This window comes from Lipotes vexillifer, unplaced genomic scaffold (assembly GCF_000442215.2).
Source record: "Lipotes vexillifer unplaced genomic scaffold, Lipotes_vexillifer_v1.1 scaffold1176, whole genome shotgun sequence".
NCBI lineage: Eukaryota > Metazoa > Chordata > Mammalia > Artiodactyla > Lipotidae > Lipotes > Lipotes vexillifer.
Genome location: NW_006795223.1, coordinates 549,387 through 569,212, shown reverse-complemented (window position 1 = coordinate 569,212; position 19,826 = coordinate 549,387). Strand labels below are relative to the sequence as shown.

Sequence of the window (19,826 nt, the reverse complement as noted above, 5' to 3'; positions counted from 1 at the left end):
CAATTTCACAAAATTTATTTCTACTTCTGAAGGTTTCAAATACTGGCAGCTGAATTTTCATTTTTCCTTTTTTCCTAGAAATTAAAGTGAATAATTAAAAATGAAATCAATTTAAGCTAAATTTTTCTCTGCTGTGCTAATACAAGAAAACACTCATTCATAAACAAGTAATTAATTACTTAGTTGGATTTATATTTTGTGAAAGATTAAGATTGCAACTAGATTTTGAAAATTCTATTCGAACAACTTTTTAAAAGTTTACTTAGCTTTGACATCCAATATGGATACTATTAATGGCTTTTCTGGCATACCTGTACCACCTTTCAATGTTGCCATCAGAGTGATTATTTGCTTATTATTTTACTGCTTTCATCACTACTGTTAGATCGTAAAATGAGAGTCTTTAGTGATAATTAAATTATGCACTTCCTAGCCTAAGTGAAAAATATCCAAGTGACTGAGGATGAAAGACTTCTACCTTTCTAAATGCTGCCATAAGAGGAGTTATCTTGCGGTTGTCAGCTGCATCCACGTCTGCACCTGCTTGCACCAGTAACTGAACCACATCAAGATGTCCACCATTTGCTGCCAGCCACAATGGAGTGTTCCCCTTCTTGTTACGTACATCAATGTGAGCACCCCTAAATGAATGACACAAATATCACTTTTAAATGAAATGACACAGATAATAATAAAAATCAACTATGAATTTTGTGAAAATATTTTGTAAAGGAAAAAACTGTTTAAAATATATAGGACTAAAATATATTTCTCTATCAGAATTACATTACAAAGAATTTCCAGTCATCAAATTAAAAGCCACTGAATCAAAACTAATGATATATCAATAATTGCTTTTCTTATTTTAAAAATAATGACTCTGTGCATAATTCTGAGCTTAAAATCCTGAGAAAATGTAAAATTTTCTTTAGTGAAAAATAATGGTACATCCTGTTAATATCATAATATATTAAACAGTATCCTAGAGCACAAACAGTATCCTATGAGGTGATTATATCTTTCAGATTATTTGTATTCATGTATTTATATTATGTGGCTTCATAAAAGAATGAATCTTAAAATAACATGAAGGTTTAGCACTCAGTGGGCATCATGGTAGATAACTCATGGTAAATAACTAGTTGATAGTAGCTACTACTAATTACTACTGTTAGGACACCATGCAAAAGTCTTTCAGACTGTTAAAGTAGGAAATCTAATTTAGCAGACAAGCAACTTTGAAAGACTGGCAAGTAACTCCTAAGTGACTGAAAACAAAAAATATCCTGGACTCTATCTCATATCTTGAACAGTTCCATAACTGTCTCTTAAAAGCCCTAATTACAGAACAAGAAAATCAACAATGAAGCCTTAGATTATTGCCAGACTTACAAGACTTAAGGTGATATCTTTGCAAAACTGTGTGGGAGATGTGAATATGGATGACAATAGCTGGATGTTCAAATAGCTTATTATAGTACTTTAAAAGTATATACACAGACAAAAAAGGAAGAAAAGAAGTATTTCTAGATTGCACTGAAATATATTAAACAATGCAGCATAGCTCTGGATGGGTGGAAAATAATAGAGATAGGTTTAAAACATAAAAAAATACACTGCAGTTTACAGAAGTAATAACATTTGAATTTTTAATAGTTCAATTTGCACAGAGAATAGTAATCACTAGTAATACCATGTTCATATATGAAGGGTATGGTAGCATCATACCTGCCAATGAGAAGCTCACAGAATTTATAATGCCCTTTATCTGCTGCTATGGTTAAAGCTGTATCTCTCGAGGAGGGCACTGGAGGGGCATTAACATCAGCACCTTTATCCAAAAGAACTCGGCCCACCTCTGCATATCCACCAGAGGCAGCTTCCATTAGCGGTGTGAGGCCAGTCTAGGTTTGGTGAAAAATAAACAACACGTAAGAGACCAGAAAGTTCTAAAATGTTAAAGAACAACGATCTGGGGGAGCAATACGGTACAGCACTAAATTTCAGCACTGACACCGCTAACCTCTCTCAGTTACAGTGAGGTCTACTGAAAGCAGATGATTCTACCTAATGTCCATTTGTTGGTAAAAATTTTAAGACACATGTACTTGGCATATAAGTGGCACTTAATAAATGCTCCCTCTCTTCTCTTTCATAATACTACATAGTTTTCAGCTGATAACCCCAATGTCATTATTACCTATAAAAATCTATTGCTGAGGTATTTTCAAGAGTTAATGCTTAACTGAGTCATACAGAATGATTTCTGTTTAAATATATATGTAAGAGATAAATGTTACTACAAAGTACTAGAAGTATAATTAGCATATTGCTAATGTACACCTTAAATGTCAAAGCAATAAACCCATGGGTAAATCTCAGACTTTTTCTTACCTTAGCTCTGTGTTCCACATTTGCTTTTCTATCAAGCAGAAGACTAACCACTTCAGTTCTTCCTTGGAAGCAGGCTAAGGTAAGGGCAGTGTTCCGATTGGTTTCTATTTGAGCATTTATGTCAGAGCCCATGTCTAACAGGAGCTTAACGGCAGCTGTGTGCCCATTCATAGCTGCTAACATCAGAGGAGAAATGCCCAATTTGCTACCAGTTCTGGGGGTGGAAGTATGGGGAGAACAAAGGGAAAAATATATTTTTTATTTTTATTTATTTATTAAAAATTTTTTTATTTTTATTTTTTGCGGTACACAGGCCTCTCACTCTTGTGGCCTCTCCCGTTGCGGAGCACAGGCTCCGGATGCACAGGCTCAGCGGCCATGGCTCACGGGCCCAGCCGCTGCACGGCATGTGGGATCCTCCCGCACCGGGGCACGAACCTGTGTCCCCTGCATCGGTAGTTGGACTCTCAACCACTGCGCCACCAGGGAAGCCCAATATGTTTTTTAAATGTCCCAGAAAAACTAGATGATAATATAGAATTCTATCTTCGGATTTAAGATTCTTTATTCTGCAGAATTATTTAAAATAATCATTCTTCTCAGCCCTACTAAATCTTTGAGATATTACCAAGACTACACTACAAATCTTTTACTACCCAGAACTAGAATACTTTCTGTATCTCATTCAACATAATGACTTGGGCTGAAAGTGATAAATTATTAAGTCATTATTAAAATGAACTTTCCATTCTAAAGTATATACTTGCTTGCAATAAAAACATAAGATAGATGTGTTTACGTTTATCATAAGAAATAAAGTAATTGATAATTTTTTCAAGTTCTATATCAACAATTTTAAACACTTAAATTTGAATTCTAAATTTGTAATGAAGGCATTTCCTAAATATGGCATTAAAAAGTGTGCTACAAATATCTTTAACATAACACTCTTAAGGGACTTGGAGAGAGAGAATAAAACTTGCCTAGAATTAATCTCAGCTCCTGCATTTAGTAATATTTTGATAATGTTCACATAGCCACCAGAAGCAGCCAGGCTTAGAGGTGTGTAATCAGAAACATTCCTGTGCTCTTTATTTGCCCCTCGAGCTAACAATAGCTCCACCACCTGGAAAAAGAAAAGGAAAAAATGTGTTTTCTTCTTATGGTGAGACAACTTACAAGGTGTATATTTCTGATTTCTCTTTTTTTCTGCTTCACTGTATAACAAAAGAAGGGGAAAGTCATTCAACCTTTGCACAAAATCAGTCTCAAATGAAAGCAAAAGGTCTTAGAGGCCAAAAAAGGAATCGTTTCTCAAGTAAAATCCATTTTGGAATCTGTTGAAATGGCACAGTGTTTTCATTGAAAGATCTTGACCTCATGTGTTCTTGTGCAATGCTGTTTTGGAAATTAGTATTTCTGTATTATTCCACCACACAGTGGTAAAACAGAATAAGATTTTTTCATTTATACATGTAAATGTCCTTAAAATATTTTTTAAACTTAAAATCAAAAACTAAATGTTAAAAACATTTTTGGAATAAAGCTAACACTTATCTTCCCCCAACATTTTACCATAAAAATTTTTAAGTACACAGAAAAGTTGAATAAAATTTACATACAATCATCACCTAGATTCTACCATTAACATTCTCCTCTACTTACTTTATCACATTTATTCGTCTGTCCATCATTTTTTGATGCATTTCATTTCTAAGTAAACTGTAGACACCTGCAATTTCCCTTAAACACATCAGCATGTGTACCATGAACTAAACTCTTATTTGCTTTTAGGCTTTTTAGGTTTTTTTTAGGTGAAATTTGTAACTTTCAATAAATGCACAAAACTTAAGTGTATATTCACTGAGTATCGAGAAACGCATAAACCTAATTTAAATCTGTTATTTACTCATGTTCTTTCTCAGTCAATCCTACCCAAAGATTAGTTTCATTTACCATAGATCTTCATATAAATGAATCACAGAGTGTTTGAAAGCCAACTGTGTGTATTGCGTAGCATTCCATTATGTGAATATGCTGCTTTATCCCTTCTACTGATAAACATCTCTACTGTTTCGAGTTTTGGGCAATTCTGAATAAAGTTGCTATGAACATTTCTTGTGGAAATATATTTTCATTGCTCATGGGCTCCACCTAGCAGCAGAATTTCTGGGTGCATGTTTAGTTAAGAAATTGCCAAACCTGTTCCTAAAGTGGTTGTACTATTTACACTGTCATCAACAAGGAGTTCTGGTTGCTCCACATCCTCAGCAAAATTTGGTATTGTCAATCTTTATAATTTTAGCCATACTAGTGGATGTGGCTGGTAGTATCTCACTGGGGTCTTAATTTGCATTTCCTGATTGCTGAGAATATTTAGCATTTATTTAAGTGCCATTCATAGATCTTTTGTCTATTACGCCATTTAATGCACAAAACAACTCTTTGACGCAGGTACTAGCATCTTATCTTCATTTTACAAATGAGGCATAAGGAAGTTAAGGATTGCTCAAGCTCATAGCACTTATCCTTGCTCTTACTGTTAATAATATATCTAACTGGGAAATAAATAAATGTTAATAACAGTGCTTTGCCTTACTACCAGCTAAAACTTTACTCATTTGAATAAAGCTATGACCAATTTTATTTTTTTTTTGTCTTTTGGGTTTTTTTAAGTTCACATTCATAAGCATTTTCTTTTTTAAATTTCATTAAAATTTTTTTTATTGAAGTATAATTGATTTACAAAGTTGTGTTAGTTTCAGGTGTACAGCAAAGTGATTCAATTACACATACATATACATACTTTTTTTTCCCCAGATTCTTCTTCCTTAGAGGTTACTATAAAATATTGAGTATAGTTCCCTGTGCTATACAGTAGGTCCCTGTTGGTCATCTATTCCATATGCAGCAGTGTGTATATGTTAATCCTAAACTCCTAATTTATCCCTCCCCCACTCCTTTCCCCTTTGGTAACCGTAAGTTTGTTTTCTGTGTCTGTGGGTCTATTTCTGTTTTGTATATAAGTTCATTTGTATTTTTTTTTTTAAGATTCCATGTATAAGCGATATGATTCTTATCTTTCTCTGAAGCTATGACTAATTTTAGATGACTTTCTATCACATTTTTGCTTTTAGAGCCAGTAAGACTAACTAGCTTATGTAACGACATCATAAAAACAAGCCCCCAAACGGGCATTAGGCTATTTTATTTTACAAAGAGCCCCTTAAGCAATAAAGTAGAAAACCCTAATCAAATTTCTAAAGTTTTCTTAATTGCTTTTTGCAAAGATAACTGATCCTAGATATCTCTCAGAGGGAATGGTCTATTCCCCAAAAGTAATAAACATTCAATATAAAAGAATTATTTTGTGATTTTATAGTAAAATGACTTTCTAATATTTTCTTAATTACTTCAAAATACTTTACTGTTCTAATGACATCAAATAAAAGCAAGAGTGTTATAGGCAAAATTATTACCCTAAAAGACTTCTATAATTATTATTACCTCATCTGTTACATTTTAGTAAGAATACATAAAGATTACAGTAGGCTATAGGCTTTAACATTGCTTTGAAAGGAAGAAAATCAACTGATTTCTTTTTGATTCAATATTGAAAAATGTTATGAGACAAGTATGATTTCAAACCACACAGTGATTGAAAATTTCAGTTAAGTCAAAATTTTACTTTCATTATATATCAAAAACAGAACATTTACATTTCTGACTGATAGAATCACCTCCACTGTGGAATACAGAAAATAATTAGAATGGTGAAATAAAAAAGAAAAAGATTTTTAAGCTGAGGGTAGGAAACTCACCTGGAATGACCTAGAGTGCTTTCTAAATGTAAGATTCAACAACTCCCTAATTGAGAAGTTACCAATCCATGGAGACAGCACGACTGGTGAATAGAATTGGATTTAAAAAACTGATTTAAAATGAGGTTATCCAACTAATTATTAAATGCCAGAAGAATGAGGTTATCCAACTGATTATTAAATGTCCAAAGAAGACACACAATGGAGCAAACAGAGGCTGAGCTTAAGTACCTTTCACACTAAGTACTCTGGGACAGGAAAAGATGAGTGAATATAGGCCCCACTTATCAGGAGCTTGCTGATTTGATTTGGGATGTCTTAATCATTCTCTTAGTCTGAATGCAATATAGAGGGATTCCTATGGCAGTTCGTACTTTTAGATGAGTAGGATAATAAACAATGTATGATTTTTCTGGCAAGACAGTTTATAACACTAATTCTTATCCTTTTGCTAAAAGATTATAGTCTCAGTTACTGTGATAAAACTTAATGTCTGTCCACTGTTACCACAAAGTCATATAAATTAAAGTGCACATCTGTTAAACAGAGAGAGAAAAAAAATTACACTTGGGGACAATACCTCCTGTCTTCCCCCAGAACAAGCCAAAGATAGCGGTGTGTCCTTGGTTCTTTCTGACTGGGCTTCAATGTCTGCACCATTGTCCAGCAATATTTCCACAACACCAACATGACCAGCTGTAGCAGCCAAGATGAGCGGAGTAAAACCTGGAGTAAAATAAAGACCTTCTTAGCTAAGCAAAGAAACAGTGCTGTTGTCCATCAAAATAGGGCTACAAGTAGCATTTAAGTAGTATTTCGTCACAGAACACAAATAGTTCAGAAGAAAAGTTAACAAAAGTAGGCCTTACCTTTCTTGTCTCTGTGCTCAATACTAGCTCCTCTCTCTAGCAATGTCTGTACCAGTTCCTCATGACCACCAGCACAGGCAAGCGTTAGCGCCGTGTCATGATTACTCTCAGTCTGTAAAAAATTGTTGATTGGCTCATTAGACAATTAAAAATGTTAACATCAATTACATAATATGTACATATACCAAATACACACACACACACACACACACACACACACACAAACACACACCATTCTACTATATCAAACATTTGGATAGTAACCCCTTTTTTTTCCCCACTAATGGTCAACTTGTGATTTTTTTAAACTACAAATAATATTTGAACTTTATGGGCAATTCTTAAAGCAAACAAGAAGAAAAAAACGTATGATTTTCAACCATATGCTATTTTCAACTACATGTTTTAAGAAATACTACTGTGGACTCACTTTCCCTTCTACCCATAAATGGAGTAGCATAGACAAGATTTATCTTCCCATCCCAAACGACAAAAAAAGACAAACTATTTGAAATGATGTTAGTTAGACAGGCAACACATGACAGTGATCACTGAGGACAGAAATGATTAACTTATTGTATTGCCTTGAGAGTTTCCAGGCTAAAGTGCAGGAAGAGGGTACCCAAACAGAGCCTGGCATTCTCCCTGAGTTGAAAAGAGAGTTTGGAGAAGTGAAGGTGGCTAGAATTCATGGGGTAGACTACTGGAGAGGAAGGCACTACATACAGAGAGTACTCCAGAGATCTGCAGAGGGCTCCCCTTGAGTCTTCAGCTGAGCTCTGATCAACACACGTGCATAAGAAAAGTTACTGGAGGCCAGGGTAAGACTACCAGAAGGGAATGAACAACACCTAGAGCTTACACAGAACTGGGAATAGTTTGGTTCCCACAGCCAGAGCAGAAAGACCCTCAAAATACACAGAATATCAAGAAAAATCCTCAGCCATTAGGCCAAATTAGCTACTCTGGACCCATCTAACAAAGCTGAAAAACAAGTCTTGAAATGAAAAAATTATTTCCAAGTAACTTAACTGCATTCGAGGAACAAAGCCCCTAAAAATTTAAAGGAACAAAAAAATATAATATACAATGTATTTTGAAAGACAAACACAATTATAATTGAGACATGACACTGTTTATATACAGTTTACTTCTGACTTATGCCAGTGATAGTGACCAATAATAGATTTAACCAGTGGTCACACTCTATCATAGTATGTGGCTACCAGAAAACATAAAATTATATGAGTCTTGCATTATTTTTTTTATTGCATAGCTATGTCTAAGCCATCTTCCCGCTTTTACATATTCACCTCTATTACAGCATTTATCACCAATCTTCCTTATGTTAACATTACTTATGTGTCTGTCACCCTCAGGGGACTATAAATTCCTGGAAGGTAATAAACATGTCTTATTTATGTTTGCATTCTCTACCTATTAGTGATGTCTTGCCTAGGAAACAATAAAAGATAGTTAAGTTGAATGAATGACAGTAGCTGTAAGGGTCACAGAATAAAAGACTATCACTAATAAAACAAAGGATTACATAAATGAAATATATATTTACTGTGTTATATAATATTATATTTATTTCAAGTTTATAAGGAAGGAATCTGATTTCAGAGAAAAGGAGACAAAGGTCAGAGAAATAACCTTCCAATGGTCACACATGCTAACAATGGGTAAAGACTGGTGTAAAAAAAAGCAAGAAGATCATCGGTAACAAAATGCTGCTTACCCTCTTACATTAGAGAGCAGCCCTAAGGCACAGCTGACTGAGGTGAACAGAATGCTAAGTCTATTTGTATTATGTGTTCTCTATGTTAGTATAGACAATCAGGAGAAGAGTAATCTTTATGACGAAGAGTCAACTTTATGATAAAGTTTATGAGGTTTCTAGAAGTCTTCTAGGGGTTAAAGAGTAATTTAGGAAACTGGTGCCAATCGTAATAGAGAATGAAGAGACAAACAAAATTTGGAAAAGGTAAGCATGGAAAATTTTAGAGGATCAGTAAAATTTGGGGTTTTTCCACATTATAAAATATCAATTCAATTGACATTTATTAAGCACCTTTTATATTCAAAGTACTCTGCTAGATACTCTAGGGCTGACAAAGGTAAGTAAATACAGTCTCTGCTCACTAGGAGTTTACAGGTTACTGTACAGGGCAAATTTAGGTTGAAACTAAGAGAGAAATATGAACAATGTGAGAGTTGAAGAAAAAGATATTTAAAGCTGAAGAAGAGGGGGAGGTTAGTCAAATTCCCTGGGCAACTTAAAAGTAGGTAACTTCACTATATTTCTGCATTAAGGTGAAATTAAAGCAATTAATATTTTACAACAATCTTTTTAAGACAATAATGAAAGAATTTAAAGATTCTGAAGTGAGACTTTCACCGCCCCCCCAAATATATACTACGCATTCCCAAAATGGTAAGAAATATTTGCAATATATCAAGAAATATTTGCAATATATCAAGAAACAATTTAACTTAAGTAGGAGTTTGGGTTAAAATTAACTACTGATAAGATACAGGTAGTTTTGAATTAAAGAAAACAGGTGTTTTGAATATTTCTAATCAAGGAAATGAAATGTAGGTGATGACTTTCTACAAGGCAAAGTAACACTAAAGTTATGTTATTTACTGGTTACCAAGTCACATTCTTGGTCATATATCTAAGAGAAACCTGGAAAGGAAAAAGATGCCCAGAGCTTTGTTAAGAGCTTTCCAGGTTTATATTCTAAAGAAAATTTCCATTTAGCTCACAATATCATAAAATATACCATTCTGTATCTTAACATGTTATGATGATTCAGGCTTATAAAAAATGATAAAATTATATTCAATGTAAAAATATTCTGTAAATTACCAGCATGACTATTCAATTTTACAAGATAAAAAAAACAAGCAAGAATCATAAGACAAATGAAATATTAAAGGAAAAGGCAGCTTTTAATGAGCTAGAATATAAGTGAAAAAAAGTATCTGAACTATAAAAAAGGAAGTATATCTATTCATTTCATTTAAAGTAATTAAATACTTTGAAAACTATTAGGATTTAAAGGGCTGAATATTTTTTAGACCTCCATAGTCCCAAATATCTCATTCTCTAACCATGTTAGGGGTCATGTATAAGATTAAAAAGGATGGCACTTTAGGGCATTCAATAAATGAGAAAAATCAGTAAGATAGTAAATAACCTGTTTAAAACACTTCATATAAACAAGTCGAATGCATGCATTTTAAAGTAGAATGCTTTAATGGCAGAGTATTTCATATTACTATTATGAGTTAAATGAGTATTTTCCTGGTCTCCTTAATTTCTCATTAAATCGTGGTGAAACTGTTTTCCATGTTGCAAAAACAGAAGAAAAGAGAAATACCAATGACATTTATACCATTAAAGGTAAAACATAATTTTACATACTCTACAATTTCAGTCTTGATATGTAGGTTAAATTTAACCTCTGCCTCTTTAAAAGATAATGGATACATGTTAATTATTAAAAACAGGAAAAAAAAGCAAAATTACATGAGGAAGTATTTATTTTTCTCATTTTTGAGATGTGCTAGAATAAGTTATTCCAAGTTTAAGGAAAGCCTTTAGAAATTTGAGAATAAAATGTCAAGCAGTTCAGAACTGGAACACAAGTTCAGTTCATGCCAGAACACAGGTTTTAGAACCTATGAAGAGAACAACTAATTCTCACTTTCGGCTAGCAGAGTTAATAAAAAGTTCACACTATAAAATATAGAAAATATTTAATTAATTCAGGGGATTCAACTCTACCTTCAACCAAATTTATTGTTTCACAAAAAACCACAGTTCTTAAAAAATCTATATGTGATTCCTAATTTCCATATCTAGAGTACCCAGGTATAAGTTTTATTACACCACTCAAGCAAAATAAAAATAGAGACTAGAGCTATGTTATCAGAATGTATAGTAAAACAGTCCCAAATAATTACTTCAAACTATCATTTATTGATGTTTCCTAAAATAAATTTTGGTAACAGCACAGTATTAATCTTAAAAGTTTTGATAGTATCCAGACAAACTTAATTCAATAAAACCATTACATGAGAGGTGGAGAGCCTGTGGCACACAAACCAAGGGTGATTTCTAGTTAAAGAGCATAAGATTTGAGGAATGTTATAAAGAATGCAAACTCTTATCATCAGCATTCTTTAAGGGCCAGAAATTACACATATGATTCCAGCTAATCCTTGTTTAAAATATTAGTTCCCTACTATAATGATCAACTAAAGGACCATTTTTCAAGAATCATTAGCATTTAAAAAAAGAGACTTATATACTGAGGCATTAAAAAAAATCACACTTCTTTTGTTCTTCCTTAAGATTTGTGGTAAACATGCCGTATGGCCAAGGAAATATGCTAAACAGATGTAAAGATTAAACACACATGACCCTTTGCTATCTAGGCAGACCCATTTTCTAGATTTTAGACCCAGAGTCTTTTTTTTGTTTGTTTGAAAGCTGGCTCCACTAAAAAACTGGCCGTTAGGCAAGGCCTCTTTCCTTACCTGTAAAATGGTAATAGCAACAGTACCTACTTCATGGGATTGTTACAGAGATTAAGTTAAAGAAGTAAGTATCTGTAAAGAGTAAGAATGTACATGTTGGGCTTCCCTGGTGGCACAGTGGTTGAGGGTCCGCCTGCTGATGCAGGGGACATGGTTTCCTGCCGCAGTCTGGGAAGATCCCACATGCCGCAGAGTGGCTGAGCCTGCGAGCCATGGCCACTGAGCCTGCGCGTCCGGAGCCTGTGCTCCGCAACGGGAGAGGCCACAACAGTGAGAGGCCCGCGTACCGCAAAAAAAAAAAAGAATGTACATGTTAAGTTTTGTTAAATAAACAAATGAAAGATCCAATTATTAGAGGAGTTTTAATCTTTCAAAATAGAGGAAGAAACTTAGTATTAACTTTTTCATCATATCACCTGTCTGTAATGGCACAGCATTGTCACACATAAACCAAAATATTCATTACGTAAAATCTCATGGAATTTGTGTTGAGAATCTAGAAAAAACTTCAGGTGGATTAAGCATAAAAGAATCTTTGTATTTATCACTTTAAGTACCTTCTTGGCATCATAAAAACTAGTAAGTTAAAAAAACTAACACTGAAGGTTAAAGAAAAAATGGTGAACAAGTATTTCCAAATAATTATTTTGTATTATGTGCTCCAAAACAGGAAATTTCTAATTTCTAACTATGCAATTATGGTAAACTCCATGAAAAGTATTGTAACTCATATTAGGCTAACCCAACTGAAAAGCCTCAATGTAAAGACCAGATAAAGAAGCAGATTTTTAAGGAGCCATAGTCAAATCTTTTTACATAAGTATGTCTACATTTAAAATGTACATCGTTTGTTCAAATTAACTTTTTAAAAGTATTTATATGTAACTTCTCAGAAATTAATTTATGGTTGGTTGAGTGGTATAGTCAGATAAAATTTCATTATCACTATAATCTCAAATTCAATAAAATCATGATCATACTTGATGGAACCTTTTCTTTAGCTGATTGATTAATTGATTTAATTTTGGCTGCACCGTGCAGCACGCGGGATCTTAGTTCCCCAACCAGAGATCGAACCTGGCCTGCTGCAGTGGAAGTGCAGAGTCTTAACCACTGTACCACCAGGGAAGTCCCTGTGGCTGTTTTATTTTAAAGCATTTAAAAAAAAAAAAAAAAGAAGAAGAAAACCTTTATATTTTGGTGAAGTTTTACTTTTGCTTACGGATCAATTTTTGATCTCACAAAATTAGAAAACATACTTCTGGTTAGAACAGTAACAGACTCAGAGCAAAACAGATTAGAAGAAAATAATGCAAATTCAATAAAAAGTTCAATCCAATTCTATAATGCTATCAATATGAAATGTAAACCACTGTGGTTCACCAAATGAATGTCTACTTTTTTTTATGAGACTAAAAATGAAGCCCTATAGTATGGTATTTGGAAGGGTGCCTTTGAAGTCAAACCAACCTAAGTTTGACTCCAGCCCCACCATTTCTTAGTTAAATGAAGTGATTGTAAGCCAAATGCTTAATCTCTCTCTTAGCCTAGGTTTCTTCATTAGGAAAATGGGTGTTTAAGAGTAGCTACCTTATATGTGTAATCTGAAGACTGAATAAAGTTATTCCTTAAAAAAAGCCCCTAACTATTTTAGGTGCTCAAAAAAAAGTTAGCTCATATAAAATAAGGGAAGCAAGTAAGAACAGAAATGAAATTCCTTTTTCATAGTATTACCAAGAAACATCTTAATGAAAAGGAGGCTTTATTTCAATAGCTTAATAGTACAGGCCCTTAAGGATGCAATAATACAAACACACACACACACACACACTCTCTCTCTCTCTCTCTCTCTCTCTCTCTCTCTCCCTCCCTCCCTCTCCCCCATCCCCCCTCCCTAAAATTGATGCTTATAAAGAAGTGATCATTTATAAAACTGCAAGTTTTATAAGGTACACCATCACCCTCACACTAGTCTCTCTATCAGGCATTAATCAAAACACAAAACGAAATAAACTTCAAACATTTCTCAGTCCTGAAGAAAGCCACATACCCTTACCTCATTCAGCAGTCTTCTAAGCTTCAGGACACAACACAAGCTACCTTCTGTTTTCCAACCTCACTTTGCTCTGACATTTCATGGTAAACTAATTCTTTTAAAAAACTTGTTTTTTAAACTTAACAGTGTTATAGAAACAGACACATAGACTTACTACATATTTCAGTCAGCAAGATCAGAATTTTCAAAGACAATATAAATGCAACTGAGTACACATGCTATATAAATGGAATCCAATATGAATTTTAAAACACATCTAATTTAAGTTTAGAAGAAAATACATAATCTTAAATAAGTTCTTTCTTTTTACATCCCTTTTTAAACTAAAGTTTAAGAAAAAAAGATTACTTGATGACATCAGAAACCAGATCTTCACAATAATTATCAGTAATAATCTGTATTCGGTATTTTATTTCTTTAAATGTGGATTCTAATTTATAACTGTGGCTCAGGTCTTTGCCCAGAGACAAAGCAGTCTAAGATGATTTAAATAACTGATTAATGTTTCTAATGATGATATAATTCCAGCTAAAAACTATCACTCCTGAGTTTGGAGCTTACCTGTGCATCAATATCAATGGCAGGGTAGATAGGAAGCATGGCTGAAGGAGAGATGATAGGACTTGGAGTTGGAGTCTGAGGTTGGGAAATGGAAGCAGCGATACTGTGGGTAGGAGTGTTTGACATTGCAGATGCTCTTCCACTGACTGCTGTTGAACAAAATAACTGTACTTAATGAGGATGAAACATTGTTAGGTAACAGCAAGAAATAGTCATCAGAAAATATTTAAATATATTTAAAAACAAAATTTCTACAGGTAGACTGCCACAGCACTAATAACTCATTTTCCTGGTTATTTCTGACACTGGACAACAGACCAAAATTTAAATATATATTGAGAGTAACCCAGTTGCTAAACAATAAACCATATGAAAAACAAATTCCCGTCTTATGGTATGTAATCACAAAACCTTAATTCAAAATAACCCTGAAAACAAAACTATTTTTATGAATTAAAATTAAATATATATGCAAATGGTTATCCATTATATCTTCTTAATCAGAAAAGGAATAAAAGTTAAAATAGTCAAGTTAAGAAGGAGAAAATGTGTCTTTTACCTGCCAATTTCACACCTTATTTTCTAGAACTAATGAAAGTAATATCACTGTTTGGGGACATTCGCTATTGAATATTTAAAATACTTCCTATTCTTTTATTAACTGCAGACAGGGGGTGGCCCTCAGTATGACAGCATATATATATAAAAATTTGATCCTCACACAGAAACAGTTTCTCACATACAGAATTATTCTGAAGGGCGTAAAATGCTCACCAATCAATCTAGCAATCACACTGACTTAGGAGGACAAAATTAAAACATTAGGGTAGAAAAAATGTATGCATGCAATCAGCCTTCAAATATAGATTACTGTTAGTTCTTCTAAGTATAATTTTGCCATGATATTATTTTCATCAAAATAAGCAAATTAAGAAGGGGCTAATTAGGTCAGTACTTGAGATGGGAGAATTCCGAAGATGGTAGCAGTTGAGGGTATTTTATTCCCTCATCAACTCACTTCTGGAGTTGCCATGTGAACATCAATCCTTTTTCCCCCTTATTAAAAATGCTATAGCACTAGAGTCTGGGCATTAATCTTTGAATGATCAACAGTAGTGTGGATGTATGTTACCAATGCAGTTATCAACTACATCAGACAGAAAACAATCATGATTCACAACTGGATCTGAAACCAGGCAAAAGAGGTTATGCTCCTACCAAGAACAAAACTGAAATAGACCTTAACATAACAATTATAAACACAATTGTCAATTAAGAAATCTATTTTACATGAAATCCGTAGTTCAGGCACAAACATACACTATACATTATAGCAACACACATTCTAAAATTATACATTTTTAAGTCCACTTAAAAGCCAAAGGAAGAACAAAGGAGGAAACAAAACAAAACAAAACAAAACAAAACACACTACTTGAATCCTTAGGGATCCAGATCAATAGAAAAGGGCATGTATTCAACACTAACATGTTAATCATCTAATGACCTTGATATTGTTACTCCACATTGATAGTTTTGTATGTTAAGAAAAAGATCAAGACAATTCAAATGTACACATTCTAGATATAAATTTCAAAACCATATAAAATCTATGGCTCTTAAAATGGGTTCCATATTCTCCTCTGATTAGACTGATTTTCACAAATGAAAATGCTGAACACAAAATCAGCTTAAATAGAATGAACACCAATCTGTCCAAAAAACGGAATTTTATTTCATGATACTGAACAAAAAAATCTAAGTTTTATTGTTAAATGACTAAATTATAATTTACATTTCAATTTGAATAAGTTATTTTAAGGAACATATTAGTTTTCTTATTTTTGGTCAAATTGGTTGTTCTTATCACCTGTTCTAGAAGGAGATAGGAAAAATCAATTCCCTCATTTAATTCCCTTGGGGTACCTATGATATTGGTTTACTAAAACTAAATAGCTGCCTGTCACTCATCCATTCTCTACAATTAAAAGTAACAATTGTAAATATGTAGGTACCTGAAGGAACCATGGTACAGACCAGATCTTTACATGTGGAACTTCATTTTAGGGTCAGAGAGGGAAACCAGATGATCAAAGAAGTTTTAACGTCAGGTAAGGAAAGAGGGAACTTGACAGCACAGCAAAGGCAAGTTGTTAAGACTGGTTAAATAGGGAACTGATTTTGCTTTGGCTAGTACAGAAACCAAGGAAGATAGAAGATTCTGACCAGCCAAGTACTAGAGAAAAAGAGACTGAATATTATAAAAGCAGTCTAATAAATGGGGACTAAGGAATAAAGAACAGACATTATGCTGAAGGAGAGAAGGAAGACTGAGCCTAATGAAGTTGTAAGATATTAAAAAACCCAAAGAAAGAAATGGAAATGGTCATTAGTCAACTGAAATAACAAGTACTACCACAGAAGAAGTTTAAAGGCTGTGGAAGTGAGTGTATATGTGTATGTTTGTGCACGTGCACATGCATGATGCAGGAATGGGTTGCAGGGAGGTAGCTGGATGTTTTTAATCCTGTTCTTTCTTCTGGCCATCTCTCCTCTCCCCATATAAATGAGAATAAACAGGTAAAGTATTTATATAATATGACAAGTATCTGTCATATTTCCTAAGAAGTTAGAAGCTTTAAAAAATAATTTTATAAGAAAACACCTGGAACACATAGGGAGAATTTAATTGTTTTCGTTTGATAAACAAATCAACAGAAAAACTACTTTACAAACCTCCGATAATTCTGATCAGCATAAAAATTATACAACTGGCAAATCATTACTGAACTATGCCCAAGAACATCAGGTAAATTCTGATAGCATATTAAAAAATTTTTAATATTCATTGGTATGGAATGTCCATTCTTCATTTAATTGAATAAATAACACTTAATTCTACACATTCTTTGATAGTTGAATTGACATATTATTAAGAACACCATTATGATCTAGATTAATGGCCATGAAAGTAATATCAAATTTGGCATTTGGAGCTACTGTGCTTCAATTTTCATAAGATATATACTGTTTTTAAAATTACATTCCCAATTACTATAACCCACTAATGGTGATTAGTAGTAATTTTCAAATCTATAGGAAAAATGTATACTTCTTAATATAAGAAGCTTTACAGTTCTTACTAACAATTAATAGCATTTTTTCCGATGTAGTTACTGTACCCTCTAAGATTAGCAGAGACTTTCATTCCACATACTATTGTTGAGGTGATACTAAAAGAAGACTGGGAAACTTTAGAGCAATTTCTAAGTACAAAATCTGTCTCATTAGCTGGTTTCTTAGTTTCTGAATGTTACCTAAATATCTCAACACTATACAATTTCAATTTCTTTTATTCTTTTAAAAGATTAAAGTTAAATTATGTATAATCTCATCATAATATATAATGCTACTTAAACGTAGTTTCAAAATTAGAAAAAATTCAATCACCCTTTAAGTATAGACCAAAGAATTAAAAGGGGGGAAGAGAGCAGATGAAAATTATCAAAATTCACCTATTTACTCCCTTTGTTTTCCCCTGTTCGTTCTTTTTGTTTTTTCTTCTTTACTTTGTTTTTAAATGAAGAAAATTATTCTTTTCAGTACAGTATTCTTATGGCTTATAATCCTGTAAAATCTCATTCTACTACTTTGTTACAGAACTCACAAAAACTAAGTACCCCAAACTAGAACCATTAAAACAACCCCTAAAATATTTCTTTTTGCCAATGAAGCTAATTAAAATGGAAAAAAAATTCTCTGCCTACCCATTTAAAGATATATCATTTATGATACTATCAAGGAACCACACCTGCTCATAATACAATTAGAAAGAAGCTACACATGAACATTCACAGGGGATAAATCCCTGACATACAGTATAATCAAACCTTATTTGGTTTGGTACTTTATTATTCTTGTAAAAGTATTTACGTTTTTTTTTTTTTAAATATCCATCAGGTTTGAAGTCTGATCCATTAGGATATAAAGTATTTCTGTTCACAAATAAGCTTTCTGATATATCCTACTAGTTTTGCACTTCAACTTCTATCAATTTCCCAGTTTATTGGTGTGAATACAGAAGCAAAAAAGCCAAAATTTTATCAGTATTCTGAACTTAAAGAGAAAAAACAAAACCAAAAACAAACAAAAAAATCAAACATCAACCTCACTACCGAAAAACCTAGATTCCCAGCCTACCCACCTAAGTCAGAAAGTTTCAGCCACTTGCAATGAATAAGCTAATCTTTAATTTGACCTGTATCCATCTGAGAACGTCTGAGATTGAACTAATATTTCTAAAGATATACATGGTTCAAGAGTCCAGATATAGTTCTCAAGTTGGGTAATGGCAAAAAATTCTGGCACACTCTTACTCGCCTTAAGCAAATCATATTTGATACCTGCTCATAACAATATAACCCACCTGCCATGATGTCATCCAGCGTGTCATTGAGGGTCTGAGCAGGGCTGGCTACCATTAACCCTTGTTGTGTTTCTGTCAGAATTCCTTGCCCCAGCCCTGCCAACTGTGCTTGGCCCAGTACTGGCTGTCCAACTATCACTCCTTGCAGTTCTGTAAGATTTGCGATGGACCCTGGAGGCAAGGGACCTGCCGCCAGAGGCAAAGCTTGAGGCATGGCCAGAGGCTGGACTGGTGCAAAACCCATCTGAGCAGCAGTTTGCTGGGGTTCATCTTTAAGCAAAACGGGATCCACTTGCTGTAACCGTGCATAGTCTCCCTCGGAAAGCTGTTCTCCAACCCCAACAGGAGTTAGCAGTCCCAGATGTTGGCAAGACTGTTGCTGCTGCTGCTGAAGTTGAATTCTTTGAGCTTTAACCTCTAGATACTGCTTTTTTAGCTGCTGCTGAGTTTTCAGTTGTAATTCTCGTTCTACTTTCTGTAGTTCCTCCAAAATCTTTTGTTTCTTCTGAATTTGTTCCTCCCTTGTTTTGTTCAGCTCCTCGATCTTCTCCTTGGTAAGTTGGTCAGCATGAGCCAGTTCCAAGGACTGCAGCTGTGCATTCTTTTCTATGGCTTCTTTTATCCTCTGTTCCAGTTCTGTTAACTTTCCCTGAGCCTCTTCTACAATGCTCTCTGGAGACTGATTGGTGATGTAACCCTGTACATCCTGGCTGTTTGCTGGCAAGTGGCTGCTGGACTTTTGTTTAGAAGCAGCTGTGTGAAAAAGAAACCCCCTCAGAAGTGCACATGAATGGCATCCTCATTACAGAGTTACTGTTGGGAGGTTTAGTGCCAACAGTTATGCACCAAGTTATTATATCCATAGAAGGTGAAAATGCACTGTTAAGGATTAAAAACAAATCCACCTTCTCTATCATAAATATAAAATGTATGTATTTTATGTGCATAGAGTAATCTTTGGGAAATTAATTCCAGAATTTTAAAAATATCACATGGTTAAAATTAGACAATAGAGGGATGCAGGTCTGTGATATCTAAGTGGTACAATTAAAGTAAAATCTAAGGCTATGTGTAGATAGATACCTCATCTGGTCATAAAGATGTAAAATCTTATAAGAACAGAAAAATAATGCTCAATTATTAAGATG

The 19,826-nt window shown here is 33.7% G+C and overlaps 1 protein-coding gene across 3 annotated transcripts in view; it reads right to left on the bottom strand.

Annotated features, from left to right (window-relative positions):
* The window catches only part of ANKRD17 (ankyrin repeat domain 17), a 157,254-nt gene that overhangs the window by 42,193 nt on the left and 95,235 nt on the right, over positions 1-19,826 (bottom strand). For 2 of the 3 annotated variants that reach the window (XM_007467569.1, XM_007467570.1), the window contains exons 15-22: positions 18,679-19,431; positions 14,253-14,401; positions 7,085-7,196; positions 6,796-6,941; positions 3,378-3,520; positions 2,395-2,608; positions 1,729-1,904; positions 479-641 (exon numbers count right to left, since the gene is read on the bottom strand). In XM_007467569.1, the coding sequence (XP_007467631.1) occupies positions 479-641; positions 1,729-1,904; positions 2,395-2,608; positions 3,378-3,520; positions 6,796-6,941; positions 7,085-7,196; positions 14,253-14,401; positions 18,679-19,431 (1,856 nt within the window). The remainder of the gene's footprint in view (positions 1-478; positions 642-1,728; positions 1,905-2,394; positions 2,609-3,377; positions 3,521-6,795; positions 6,942-7,084; positions 7,197-14,252; positions 14,402-18,678; positions 19,432-19,826) is intronic. The other variant, XM_007467571.1, reaches the window with a different exon arrangement.